At 39.6% G+C, this 14,228-nt stretch overlaps 1 protein-coding gene across 2 annotated transcripts in view; it reads right to left on the reverse strand.

Annotated features, from left to right (window-relative positions):
* The window catches only part of dysc (whirlin protein dyschronic), a 161,950-nt gene that overhangs the window by 57,478 nt on the left and 90,244 nt on the right, over positions 1–14,228 (reverse strand). For both annotated transcript variants that reach the window (XM_076367022.1, XM_076367023.1), the window contains 3 exons: positions 11,748–11,902; positions 3,563–3,644; positions 3,112–3,222 (listed from right to left, as the gene is read on the reverse strand). In XM_076367022.1, coding sequence (XP_076223137.1) covers positions 3,112–3,222; positions 3,563–3,644; positions 11,748–11,902 — 348 coding nt within the window. The remainder of the gene's footprint in view (positions 1–3,111; positions 3,223–3,562; positions 3,645–11,747; positions 11,903–14,228) is intronic.

Here is a 14,228-nt window from a genome sequence, read left to right on the forward strand (position 1 = left end):
CAAGCTGCAAATACTCAGTCTTTAAAGTTGACCCTTGAAGTTTCAAAGATTCGAGCTTCATAGAACTCTAAGCCTCCAGTCCTTAGCCTTTGAGGCTAAGTCTCGAAGCTTCTTCGAGGACTTGAGCATTTTACAGCACTAATCTCGATAAATTTTTCTCGTCCCGATTCGAAGCTCGACAGTCTTCTTCAAGCTTGACTTCGAGAACCTGCGCATCTCCGATAGAGACATTTCGCGACTCGATCCACTCGTCCGCTATCCGTCCGGCCATGATCGATCGTGTCACGATAATTAATTCAGAGCTCGAGGAACACCTTCTTCGGCTTCGGTACCAGGGATGTATCTCCGTCGCTCACGTGCGCGCGAGTAATATACGCGCAGTACGACACAAGGATCGATCTGGCGTGATCGCCGCCCATAAATCGAGGCCGCGCCGAGATGGACCCGTGAGAAGATCCGAACAGAGATCGGGGTTCGGATCATCGTCCGAATAGGAACGAGTTCCGCCGAGAGAGGAGACCTCGTTAAGTCCTGCGTCCACTCGGACGGCCATGCTTCCCGCAATAATCTCGTCGCGGGGGAGCCTCCCCCGCGACGCTTTCAGGTCGTCCCGAGACAACGGTAACTCGAAAGCTCTCTTGCGAGAGATGCAATCAGCGTGATCGGCGAATTTGATATTGGTAAGAAAACAGATTTTCTTTGGGTTCGTTGTGAATTACTGTTACACGAGTTAATCATTCGGCAAATGTGAGTATGTATGAAGTATTGAGATCTGTAATGCGAAATATCGGATTCCTCAGCAGTCGCAAATTCGATCGTTCCAGTGATTATTAGACTGAGTTTTTATGCATTTGAAATTTGGAATTTGAAATTTGAAATTTGAAATTTGAATGATCCGACATGTCATATTACACGATGTAATACTTATAACGACACAAGCAATTCATTTTTGTCAATGTGATTAACTCTGCAAAGAAAAAGTAGAAAATTTGGGACTGACATTTAACCCTTTGCACTCGGAAACCTTTCGCTAGAAATATTCGACACATTTCCGATGAAACATAGACGATATTATTTGAAACGAACTAATGAGAAAACAATTGATGCATTATACAAAACTTAATATTATATATAACACTTTGTAATTTTGTTATATCAAATAAAATAGTGATTGAGAGTCACCTCTCGAGTGCAAAGGGTTAAAATGTTGAAATGTTGAATTAATTTTAGTTTGTGTACACTGATACATTTAATTATAATTTTTTCGAGTTTCTCGGATCTCTTGTAGATCAGCCGTTCTCAAATTGTGGATCACGAAACATTTAAAAATGTAACCCATCAAAATTTGAGAATCACTGGCACTTATATGTACATTAAAGAATGCCCTGTATCAAATACTTTAATCAAGACTGACAATGGGATTATAGACAACTAAAGACACGTTTCTGCGATTGTTTCATTGGCAGACGATTTAGCCTACGTCTTTTCATCGGTAATGGTTGTAAAAAGATCTCTTTATCGAGAATTTACTTGATTACATGTTTATAGCATGACGATTACAAAGAAGTTGTTCAAGCGTGTTTAAAAGGAGAGAACAAGTACGTCTGTAAAGTTTCAAGTTGCAAGGAATTGCAAAAAAGCAGTTAAATGTCTTAAACATGGTTTAAGTGGCGATCAACTATGGAAACTGGAAAACTCATATTAGTCAGTGCCACGTGCGCAAGAGACGCTTATTCTTCTACCAATCTAAGTTTAATCGCTTTTTCATTCTTTTTTTTGGGCTTTATAACTTTATATACACTTCCAATTTTCATCGTATTTTATTCTTCACGTTCCTTTTATTCAGTTTACTATGCATCGAACTAAATCAATGGACGTTGCATTTATTTCCACGTATGTACCACTGTGACGTAAGACACCGGAGTCGCAACACAAGAGAAAGTAAATAACAGAGTATAATTCCACGGAAATCGCGTCGAAGGACAGGGAAGTTATTTTTTAATTGCACAAATTGTCAGAGCGTTCTGAAATACTTGGAAGCGTTACGAACACACGTAACAATGTAATCTTTTTTTCCGTTTTCCCTCGGTTCCCCTTTTGTCCCGTCGTTACGCGCTCGAAATGTATTAATTGACGCTTTTCGCGCGAGCACGACACATAATTAAGCGGCTTTCCCCGAACAATATCTCGCATTACGCGTATGTCTATCGTATATCTGCGAATTAACTGCAATTTAAACGAAAGACATCAGATATCCAGCGCAGTTTCGACACATCCGAATTAAGCAATCCTCCCGCCTAAACAAAATTTCGACAACCCTCCGTTTTTCTTTTATTTAAAAATAAAGAAGGAAAACGAAATCTAACGTTAAAAATATTTCGGCATAACACATAAATACCTACGCGGAACTGAATGATCATTTAAAATTCTAATCGAATTAAAGAAACTTCCAATATTTATTCGTTAACCCCTTGCCTTATGACAACGCGTCAAACTCGCGATGAAGATTCTCATCGTGACTTAACAAACATAAATGTTGCTCGATTCGTTCGAATTCAAAATAAATATTATTCTTCTGTAATCGATTATTATACTTGAGAGTAAACATAGACATAGAACATGCCTACTATTTTTCTCTTTTTCCAATTACTTATTAATGACAATGCACTTGTATCGATCAGAGTTGACAAAGAAATCACAGGGCAAAGGGTTAAAGCCGACCCCCAGAAGAATCAAACCCCAAAAATTCCGAATGTTCGTTTAGAAGAGGCTCCCTCAGATGTTTCTACAAATCTCCCAAATCGGCGTAACAAAACGAAAGAAAGGTACTCAACTCGAATAACTCGTAAAGATATTCACACATTCAATCGAAGGGTGCAAGCGTCCGTAACACATTCATTCCCCCGGTGAACCCATTTCCCTCGCTTCATCTCGACCCCGGCAAGTAACAGGTGAATCCCACCGGATCCACGAGAGAAACAGACAATTATCGTGAAGCGGTGTCCCCGGGAGGCAAGTAGAAGAAATGAACGAAAGGGAGCGAGAAAGAACGAAAAAAATAGACAGAGACAGAGCGAGAAGAAGACGGAATAAGAGGAACCATCGACTCACCAGATTGTCCGGATGAAGGTGGTGATGTCCGTAGTCCCGTGGGTTGCCGCGGGAGCCGCTCGGCGAGCTGTGCCTGCGCCCGCGACCGTTTTCCAGCTCGTCCTCGTAGTCCTGGAAAACAAAATCACTCAAATTTCCCATTTACCTTCGACTCGGATCGATCCTATGACCCGACGAACGGGTCGTTAGCGAAAACGTCCCCGACGCCTTTTTCTTTCGAACTCTCATCGTTCGCCTAACAAAACCAAAAAACAAAACAAGGGAGAGAAATAGAGAGAGAGAGAGACATAGATAGATAGATATAGATAGACAGAGTGAAAACAAAAGAATAAAGAAAGAAACAGAATGATACGAAGAACGACGAAGAACGACGAAGGTCCGCGCAGGCGACGAACCGGGCCACCGATCGGTCTCTCCCGTTTCGTGGCTCATCGGAACGATCTTTCTGTACCTGGTTGTCGCACTCGTCGTCGTTGGAGAGGGCGAGGTCGGAGGTCGTCACTTGGTGCTGCTGCGTCCTCCTGCAGCCCGCTCTGCAATTGCCAAAATTTCCGATTTTAGACCGCCTAACCCCCGCCGCCCCTCTTCGCGACCCTCCCTCTCCTCCCTTGGATCAGCCTCCGACCCTTTCGCAGCTTATAGACAGTCTACCGTATCCGACACCGTCCGTCGCTCGAGTGCCTCCTCTTCCGGCGACATTCGCATCATGCCTTCCGATCCTTAAAACCAGCCCACCCTCTAGATCGCGGTTTTAAAGATCCGAACGGTTACCTCCGTCCACCTCGTGGGAATAATTGCTCGTTATCTGAATATTTTAAGCCGGACGCTATCGATCACCGCTTTTTCCCGGAAATAGACCGGGTCCTCGAACGTGAGACTCGGGGAGGGGGGTTGCCGGGTCACTGGAGTGTCGATGAATATTTTATGACGTCAGTTTCGGGATCGGGATATTGTTCCGTGTGTGCGTGTTGCATGTCGTTTCTCGTGTGTTGGGGCGAGACTTTCGAAGAGATCGTTGGGGATTTTGTAGATTTTCCGGTGGGTGGATATAGTATTTGATGAAAAGTCTCGTCACAGTTTTAACTCTCTGTTTTATAGTAATTTGTCTGATTCTTGAAGATTTTAAACAGAATTTAAAATATATAAATATTATTGAATTACTTTGAATTGAGATTGAATGCTATTTTTTTTTAGAATCGATTGTTATACCTTCGAACGAACGTGCAAAGAAAATTTATATATTTCCCTAAATAAGTTATCGATGACGAAGTAGTTGCATCGATCATGTACGAGGAAGATATCAGAGGGGTTAAAGGAAAATTAAACACTTTCACCAGGTTAGGTTAATCCCTTGCGCTATGCTTCCGTTTATAACTGTGCTCGCTAGAACTGTTTTATTAATAATTTACTAGGAAAAAGAATGTTTTATGAAAAGAATATTTTATTAATAATACACTAGAGAAAAAGAAGTATTCTAAACGTATTCCGAGCAGTGTTTCAATAAGAGTGATCGTTCGAAGCGATTCGAGTGGTTTCTCGGTATAAAAGCTGTGGCACGCTGAAATGCGTCCGCATTAAATTTCTATTGAGTCGTGTTCCTCTAAATGTCGCGAGAGTTAAACCTCTTCAATCAATATTAAGCCATTCACGTCATATGACGGTCATTACTTGTATACTTCTTATGGCATATGAATCATTCGACAAGCTATACTGCTTGATGTAAATGATGTTGCATAAATTCAGTTCGCTGGATAATCCACAGATGTGACTTTTATGTATCCTATAATAGACTGCAGATATTTGATGATCTTTTTGTTGTAGCTGTTATATCCAGTATACCTTGAATTCCAATGAGCGATACATCGCGCCTTCATGCACTCGTGAGAAGTTTCCTTTTGATTTTATTTTATAATAAAAGGAGTCTAATACGTTTCTAGTATTGCGTGAAAATTTCATGAATTTTAAATCAAAATTGATCGAAATATAACACTTTCTTTATGATCATGCGTCTTTCTTTCAAATTATTTAGCATTTCTCGAATATGTATCAAAATTTCCCCGCGTATTCAAAGGGTTAAGTATGACGCAAATGGGTCAACACTAAAACTACCGAGCAGTTGAACGGACTTTTTGAAATTCCTCTATAGAAATTCCAAGGATGCGTCTTATTGATACTTTAATTGACTTAAAATTCAGTTTGCGTATTGCTACATCAATTTCTCTAATAATTTCTCAGAGAAACACCTGTTATCTTTATAATAATTGGAAAAAGAAGAAATGGGTGATTTTGACCCGTCTGGTAGTTTTACTGTTAAGGAAAGCCGACCAGTTTCCGGTCTTACTAGGCGAAGTTGGAAAGAAGTACGGAGTACGTAAGTACCGAGCTCGCGGGTCACCGTAAACGGACACTGGACGCCGGTTATTTATATGTTTCCCATCGATTATTTAATGAGTGCAGCACACGTCAAGGCATCGATAAGCGGCGCACCGTTGCAGATGCTCATAAGTCGCGCGCCGGGCCGAATCTATTTCCGTTCGCTCGTTCGTCCTTCGGTCGAAGTTTAAGAGTCGCGGGGCATCGATCGATCGATGCATCGGATTGCTGGGCTCGGCCAAAATCAGGCGAAACCGAACGTCCAAGTACTTTCCATATTTTTAGTTATTCATTTGATGTACAATCAATTAATTCTTACTAACCAGTTAACTGAAGTCAACGATGTACTCCTTATTTTTTCAGATAAACATGCAATTTTTCTTTGTTTGTGCATTCGTCCTGCGCAAAGAAGAGATTTTTTAACTAAATTTCACAGTTAACAGGTTAATTTACGGCTATAGGCAAATATCTTTTATGTTTAGGATGATGAGAATGCTCATTATTTATATTTATGTTTATGTTTATTGTTAGCTAATTTTTGGTATTTGTATATGTTTATTAGGAACTCTTGCATGAAATTTTATTGCAATGGTCGTAGGAGTTTGAATTAGAATGTAATTGAATTCAGTGAGGACTAAACTTTGTATATAATTTCAGTTCGTTGTAATATTGTTTGTTTACATAGATCAAGAAATCATTTATATTTATTAACGGAATTCAAACAGACAGAACAAATTAATCACTGATACCGTTCACATAAGTACAAATTTTAGTTATATACAAATTCTATTTAGAAGATCGGAGAGTTTAAAATCTCAGCTGAAGAAGTCAACGCGTAAGAGAATGGCCCAGAGAACGACAACTCTTTCGAATTTCAATTTTCGTGATCGAAATCGAAGAATCACCAAATGCTCGAACTTTCAAGCCACGTCGAAGGAATTTTTACTCGACGAATCGGAGCTCAATTTCGAAACTCGTTACACGGGCGTTCGAAGCATCGATCTTCGATCATTTTGATATCCTCTCCAGTTCCCCTTCTTCGTTTTTTACCCCCCTTAAATTATATTGACACTTTTGGCAGGGTTTTCGAAGTTAGACAGAAATCGAAGAAGATTTCTGCTCGGACAAAGTTTTCGTTCCGCGCGAGCACACACGTGTATACACGTACGAAAGCTTCCTCCGGCCAACGTTTCGTCCGCGGAACGATTACTGTGCAGCTGACTCTCTCCAAGCTCATTTGTTTCATTCTGTTACCTGGGATACGACCCGGCGTCAGAACTTCCAGTAAGGATACTACGAAATTTTCAAGGGCCGTTTCCTATAGGTCCGCGTTTTGCCGCAGCAAGTCCATCAATTGACTGCGGTACGTTCGTCTAGGATTTTTTTTTGCGACTGCACTCATCACACTTATTTTTCCTTTAACCCCTAATCAAATAGCAATAAAAAAGGTTTCCATCACGGTTTAGTAAAAATCAATATTATTCATTGCCATTGTAAACGTATTATCTTCAATGTAAGTGTACACCCACAATAGACAGGAAATTTTTTAACAAAAGAAGCTGAAATTAATGCTACAAATATCGTTATTTAACAGTTTGGCTGCCAAGTAAACACTCATCAAAACTTCTATGCATTCGAAACAGTTTTCTTAACAAATCGAAAACCAAAAAGTCAAGATTTTTCGTAACGATTGCTCTATCTTTCTTATATCTCATACATTCAACAAAATTCGATTCGTCGGTTCCGTCACTAGGAAAATTAATATTTAAGTTTATGTAAAAAATGGTGTCATCCGAGTTCGGTTGACGTGGCAGTCGCTGTGTTATAAGATATATGTAGAAACCCAATAACTCTTTTTAATTTCTGAATATTTTATTTATATAGTTTCATGTCTTCAATATTTTATTTTGAAAATTTGTTCAGTAGAACAATCGAGCAGATCGTCGCCGAAATAAATGGTGGACGTATCGCGATGAAGAGTTACTATATACCTTCAGTACTCGAAACAAAGCGGACGGAAAGAAAATGTAAAAATAACGTGTTATTGGGCCGATTGTTCTAGGGAATCGAGTAACTGTCGTATTGACATATTTTAAATTCAGTTTGATATCTTGGGTCCGTGAAGAGCGAGGACGATTAAACGTGCCGGAGTGGTTGCGATCGTTCTGTTCATATTAGTTCCCGGTGCGAAGTCGTGAAACGTGTCGACGAATTTAACGTGCTGGCCGGCCCGTATATAATTGGATGGGGAGAGTGATAGACGGGTTCTGAATGTTCTGTGTATATACGTGTCCCTCGTAAGTAAATTCTGTCGAATCGATATCCTGGCGGGATACGAGGGAACCGTGTACCGGCCGTTCGTGCCTCCGCGAATCGAAAACACGAACGAGAAAACGGAATTCGCAGATTCCATTGGACGATATTGGCCCCCGACCGTGCTCCCGATTATTCAGTCCTGGGATTAGGTGACAATGAATGTTGTCGATAGAAACGCGCTCGATGAAACTCGGATTTGAATATCTACTGGATTATCAATTTCGAATCCGATCTTCCATGTTCTCATTGTTTCGACCGCTGCTGTTAGGTTTTAATTTTTTCTCGTTTTCAGTAATGTTAGATAAAATTGTCGTAGGTCGTAAGTTCATAGCATTCGATTATTTATGAAACTCAGATTTGAATATCTACTGGATTATCAATTTCAAATCCGATCTTCCATGTTCTCATTGTTTCGACTGCTGCTGTTAGGTTTTAATTTTTTCTCGTTTTCAGTAATGTTAGATAAAATTGTCGTAGGTCGTAAGTTCATAGCATTCGATTATTTATGAAACTCAGATTTGAATATCTACTGGATTATCAATTTCGAATCCGATCTTCCAAGTTCTCATTGTTTCGGTCGGTGCGGCTGGCTTTTAATTTTTTTTTAGTAATATTAGGTAAAATTGCCATAGGTGTCAAATTCATAACATTTGATTATTTGAGATCGAAGTTCATGTTAGCGAGACAATCGAAATAATGAAATGAAAATGAAAATTTTTCTATTCCATTTTTGAAAAATTATTTTTTATCCACGAAGAACATTAAAGGTAAAAGTGAAGCTGTGCAACTTCAAATACGAGTAGTCCTCAAATAATGAATGACTATTTTGATTCATAACAAACTTCTTGTACTTACTTTACTACATTTTACTTATTCCATTTTTATAAACTAATAAATTTACAAGTATACACTGAATTAGACGGTAAATGCTATTTGCCTTCATCGTTTCCAACTTCTGCCAGAAGAGAAGACATTACCGTCAAACCATAGAACACACATATTAAATCGAGAAATCAATTATTCCACCGAAATCAATAAACATTTACCTTCTCCATGAAGCTACCTAACCCGGCTACCGGATCTAAACAACCCGACATTCGTCGCACGAGAGTTAACCCCCTACAGGCAGTGTGACTTATAAAATAAAAAAGTTTTGTTCCTCAATCTACGTGTGGTTTCTCATCAAGTTTCAGAAAATGTCGTCCGTATTCCCTTAGAAAATATTGTGTGTTCCCGGTGAAATACTTTGGAAGTACAAAGGGTTAACCCCTTGCCCTATAATTTCTTTCCCAATTCTGATCGGTACGACTACGTTGTCATCAATAACATATTGAAAAAAGAGGAAAATTGTAACCATGTTCTATATTTACTCTCAAGTATAATAATTGATTACAGAAGAATAATATTTACTTCGAATTCGAATGAATCGGGTAATAATGTTTGTTAAATCACGCCGATAATCTTCATTGCGAGCCTGACACGTTGTTACAAGGCGAGGGGTTAATTTTATACTACATACATTTCTTTACAGTCGCAAACAAACATTCGGCTTATAGATGATTAAGTACGCGGACCCTATTAATTCCCGTCACGGAGATCCCGGAGCGAGCGGATCCTCCGCTCGTAAACAGAACAACAAGAAAATCCCCGTGTCTTGCAAATTAATCGACGGCTCCATGAGAACTGACCACCGATACACCCCGAGCACGCCCACATCGATCGACCTACGCCCACGCGCGCCGCGGTAGTACAAGGGCGCACGTGTTTCACACGCAGGGGCCTCTATTTACCTTGCCCCCATCCCCCCGCTCGGTTTCGCGTATCAGCTTGTCCCGTGTGTACATACCTGCTACCAGCAGCAGTCGGAGGATGTCGAAGGGGGTTGGACGGCTCGAACGCGGGGATAGATACTAAAGCCAGATCGGGGGCCTGCTGGGCAATGAAATATCGATGTACCAAGTATATCCGACACAGAAACGCCATTACGGTGATCCTCCGGCTGCTCCGTTCGAATCGCGTGTTTCTTTTTCCTTTCGTTCTTGATTTTTTTCCCCCGCGTTTCTCTTCTCGTCCCTTTTTCCGCGCCTCCCCTCCCGGTCCCGGATTCAGCAATCAGTTAATCCTTTCCCGGTGTACGGGTTAGACGTTTGAAAGCTTCACCTGTCATCTCGAATGGGACACGCGAAATTGGAAATCTGTTCCGCCGACGTGAACTATCGACAAGTCAACGCTATTTTTTTCTCGTTTTTACCCTTATTTTTCTTTTTTTGTTACTTTTATTGCATGTCTGCTGTGAAAAAGAACTGGGGAGTAGAATCTTCACGGTATATTTGACGTGAAACTCGAAATTGGAAATTTGTTTGTCAATGAGAATTATCGATATGTCAATGTTGTTTTTTTCTCGTTTATACCTTTGGTTTTCTTTTCTTTTGTTATTATCATTACACGTTTTGTCGTGAAAGAGCTTGAGAGTAGGAATTTTAAGCTATTTTCGATGTGAAATTCAAAATTGTGGATTTGTTTGACTGATAGTTAGAGTTGTTATATTAATGTCCTTTTCTTTTCTGTTCTTAGTTATGCGATTCAGGAATCAGAAGTACATTGTTATATACACATTAGGTGACAATGTCTGTCATAATGGTGAGGTTCTTCGAGAGTTGCGGCGGACACGGGGGTTAGTTTGCTTTGGGGGTTGTTTAAGTGGTTGTTAAGAGTGTTTTGAAAACAAAAGGGCGTTGTGTGGTAATGAACGAAGTGTAACAGGGACAATGTTGTTTCTGTGATAAATGTCTACGACGTGACACGGGCGTCGAGTTTCCATACCGTTGTTGAGGCATCTGTGACTTCCGGTTCTTCCGTTTGAAACCATTTTGATTTCAACTACTTCACACTATCGTACATTTTCATTTCAAACTTTTAAAACCATACATTTTACAATTGAGAAGTCATTTATATGCTGTTAATAATTCGTCTAGTAAAATTTGAGTGTCATGAAGAATGTCAAAGATTCAAGTGACAGTGTACGCAGATGTTTGAATTCAAAAGAATTCCAGTGTCTATGTGTCTACTGATGGTAATATCGTGTAAATATACGGTGTATGCGATTATTTTAATGATTCTCAGGTACTAAATTCATCTAACAATTAACAGAAACTAGTAATATGGATGGCAGTTCTACGAAAGCTTTCAGTAAAGGGTAAATGCTGTCTCACATTCGAGAAATCGGTCCGACTGCCTGTAATCGATTATACAGTCAATCCAACTCAGTTGTTGTTTGAATTTTTGATTGAAATACTCGATGAAATCGAGTTACACTGAGGATGCCTGCAAATTGAATCCATCTCGAAGAGAAACGGATCAACTTGGACTTCCTCGAGGTTCGATCCTCGCGCGGGTCAATTGAATAACGCCAATGAACACCGATTAACCGAGTCCAAAGAACATTATCTACTTTAGCGACAAATTTCACTGTTTAACGATCGATAAAATCGCTAATTCTACGGAAACAATCGTACAGGAGTAATCGTATCCCAAACAATTCGTATGAAGACTGATTTTGGCCAGCAGCCTACAGGGTGGCTCATAATTAACAAACATCTCTTATTAGTTGTTATTACATAAAACTGCATATATTTTTAATCTATCCAATCGGATCTCCATGTGCATAACCTCAAAAATATTCAGCTCAAAGTATATCCTCAAACTATATTCCAAATATCAGTATCCTCTCAACAAAGAATCATTTAGCAGCGTCTGTTCGATCGATTACAAATCACCCTGTAGTTTCATCTTCCCCAAAAATAAAATTTTTCCCTTTGGCATAAAAACGACCGATCCCGAAAAGTTTGATCGAAAGGGAAACCCCGATTTCGAAGAGGAGCAAGGGTGTCGCGGAGAATCGGCAAAGGGTGACCGATTGATATCCATCGATCGGAGATCTCCTCGACCTCGTCCTGGGCATGTCGGCCCCGAGACCGCTGTCCTCGCTCGGCGATCTATATTCCTGGTTCTCCCGCGGCAAGAGCGGCCCTGTCACTCCTAGGGGATCTCCCTCGACGTCCACCAGTCGTCCCGGACGGCAACAACCACCGTGCACACCCCTCTGCGAGAAATCAACCAGATCCCGGTCATGCCGTTTGCCACTTCCGTCATCGCCCACTTTCGCAACCCGGTTTCGACGGCCAACGAGCACTTCTTGTTACTTTTCACTTTATTTTTTCCGTTATTCTTTTTGTTTATTGACTTCTACTTATCTTTTGGCTTGCGTCTCGTGTCGGACTAATCTTCACGAGGCCTCGAAGTCTCCTTCAGAAACGTGGTCGCCAAGGTTCTTTCGAACTTACTGACATTAGACTTTAGTATTTTGGTTTGAGACGGAACGCATGTGGATATTAGGGGATTTGGCTATGTACAGGGTGCGTTAACACGTTGACACCGGCGTTGTGTTTATACTTCGGTGTTGGGTATTAAAAAGATGGGGCATTTTTTTGGAATAGTTAAATATGGATTTGTGCTAGATTCAATGTACCAATGAATATAGTTAAGAATATAGATGTTTGGCAATTTAAATAAGATCGGGCCATATCACTTGGAATTATTTCCGTTGGGAGATACTGTGTTAGAAATCGAAAAATTGTTAACCCTCTGCACTATTTTGTCGAGTGTGTCTGGACAATGATTTTATGCATAGGTATCAGTACATATGTTGAGTCACATTCGATATTCCTAAATGAATTTTCCCTATTTTTAATATTGTTTGTGAACAGCACTGACTGTATATTTGAAATAAAAATTTTTAAATAAATCACAAGCTCGGAGAAGAAAATGTAAACGATATTTGGAGTGCAGAGCGTTGAAGAGATAAAAATTGAACTATGGTTTCAATAGTGTTTCACTTTTTATTTGTTTTCGACCTGTAGTTCACAGTTGAAACGTGTTTTAATGAAATAAAAAGAAAAATACTGTTCCATAACTACTTTTTTTAAACCACCGATGGTACATGCCGGCGTCAACGTGCTAAATATTGTAGGTTCGTAATTGTTTTTTAGGCGGTGTACATACAAATTAGTGATCGCGAGAATTTGTGGGGATATGGGAGTTTGATTATATACAGGGTGTATCAAATGCGTTGGGATCGAAATATTTGGTTCAGAGGGCTTACAGCCAGTCACGAAGATTTGCTTATTCCTGTTGAATTCAACATTTTTCGAAAAAGAATATAAGAATTTTCAGATTTTGTGTTCACTGATTCATCGACCAAAACAAACGTTTCGTGCCTGGTGTAACGAATATTTCAAATTTGGAAAATGTAGACTTTTGTGACTGCCTATGGATTACCATTACTTCACTACTGAAGTTCAACTTCACTACGGGGTCACAGGAAAATGATTGATCTTACTGGTCAAACGAAAAAGATATTGTTGGCATCTAGGCTGAAATCCTCAAGGCAAAGGGATATTTTTAAAAAATAGTATAAAGAACGGTAGAATAATCATTATTAACAGAACGTATTGATTATGAGTCAAGTAAACTTCGAACTAACGTCAAAAGATAGAGTTAGAAGAAAAACATTACTAAGATACAACAATTTTCAGAGACGGAGAACGTTCTGACTTATTTCTGAAATAATATTGTTATGTACTGAACAGACATATTATGGATGAAGATTCTAAGAACAATTTTCATTCAGAAAACGTTTCATTACTCGAAGAAACCGTATAGGAATAACTAACGAGACTCCTAACAATTGGGATGATAATAAAATCAAATTGGAAGAATCAATATGTCGTCATCGATATTTCCTTTTAACTATGATTTCTTTTGCTGCAAATGGTTCTATAGAATGATCCATGGCAGGTCTCGATTTGTCCTTTGTTCATTGATTCAAGTCACCAACTAATTAGGCACGTAAGCACCAATCAATATGCCAATTAAGCAACGATCTATCATCGATCACGTTCCGGGCGCGACGTTTATCATCGCGCGCGGGTGTCACTTGATTTACGATGACTTCCGGTGATGCTCTTCCGTTCGAAGATCGCACAGCCTGACCCGTGAACCTGGTGAAAGCGCAATCAGGCCACCGGTTATCAATCAAACATCGTCGAATCAGATTTTCAACCGAAAAACCCCAATCTGAAATTCATTAACCCTCGCACGGGACCATGATTAATGTATACTCGATTCTTAGTATTAAAAAGATTGCTTATTCGTCTTCATTTTGTTCCGTAGTCAATTGAATTTCTAAGAGAAACTGAATTATTTCTTTTTTTTTTAGTATTATCAAGAACAATTACTGATGCGTTTACTCGTTCCCCATTTTCAACAAAGGAAATTATTGGTTTTAGGGAGAAATTTGTAAAAATGTATATCATGCAGTCTTCTATACATAATGAACCTTGTTAAATATTAAATTAAATTTAATCGTT

Source organism: Nomia melanderi, chromosome 4, assembly GCF_051020985.1.
Source record: "Nomia melanderi isolate GNS246 chromosome 4, iyNomMela1, whole genome shotgun sequence".
NCBI lineage: Eukaryota > Metazoa > Arthropoda > Insecta > Hymenoptera > Halictidae > Nomia > Nomia melanderi.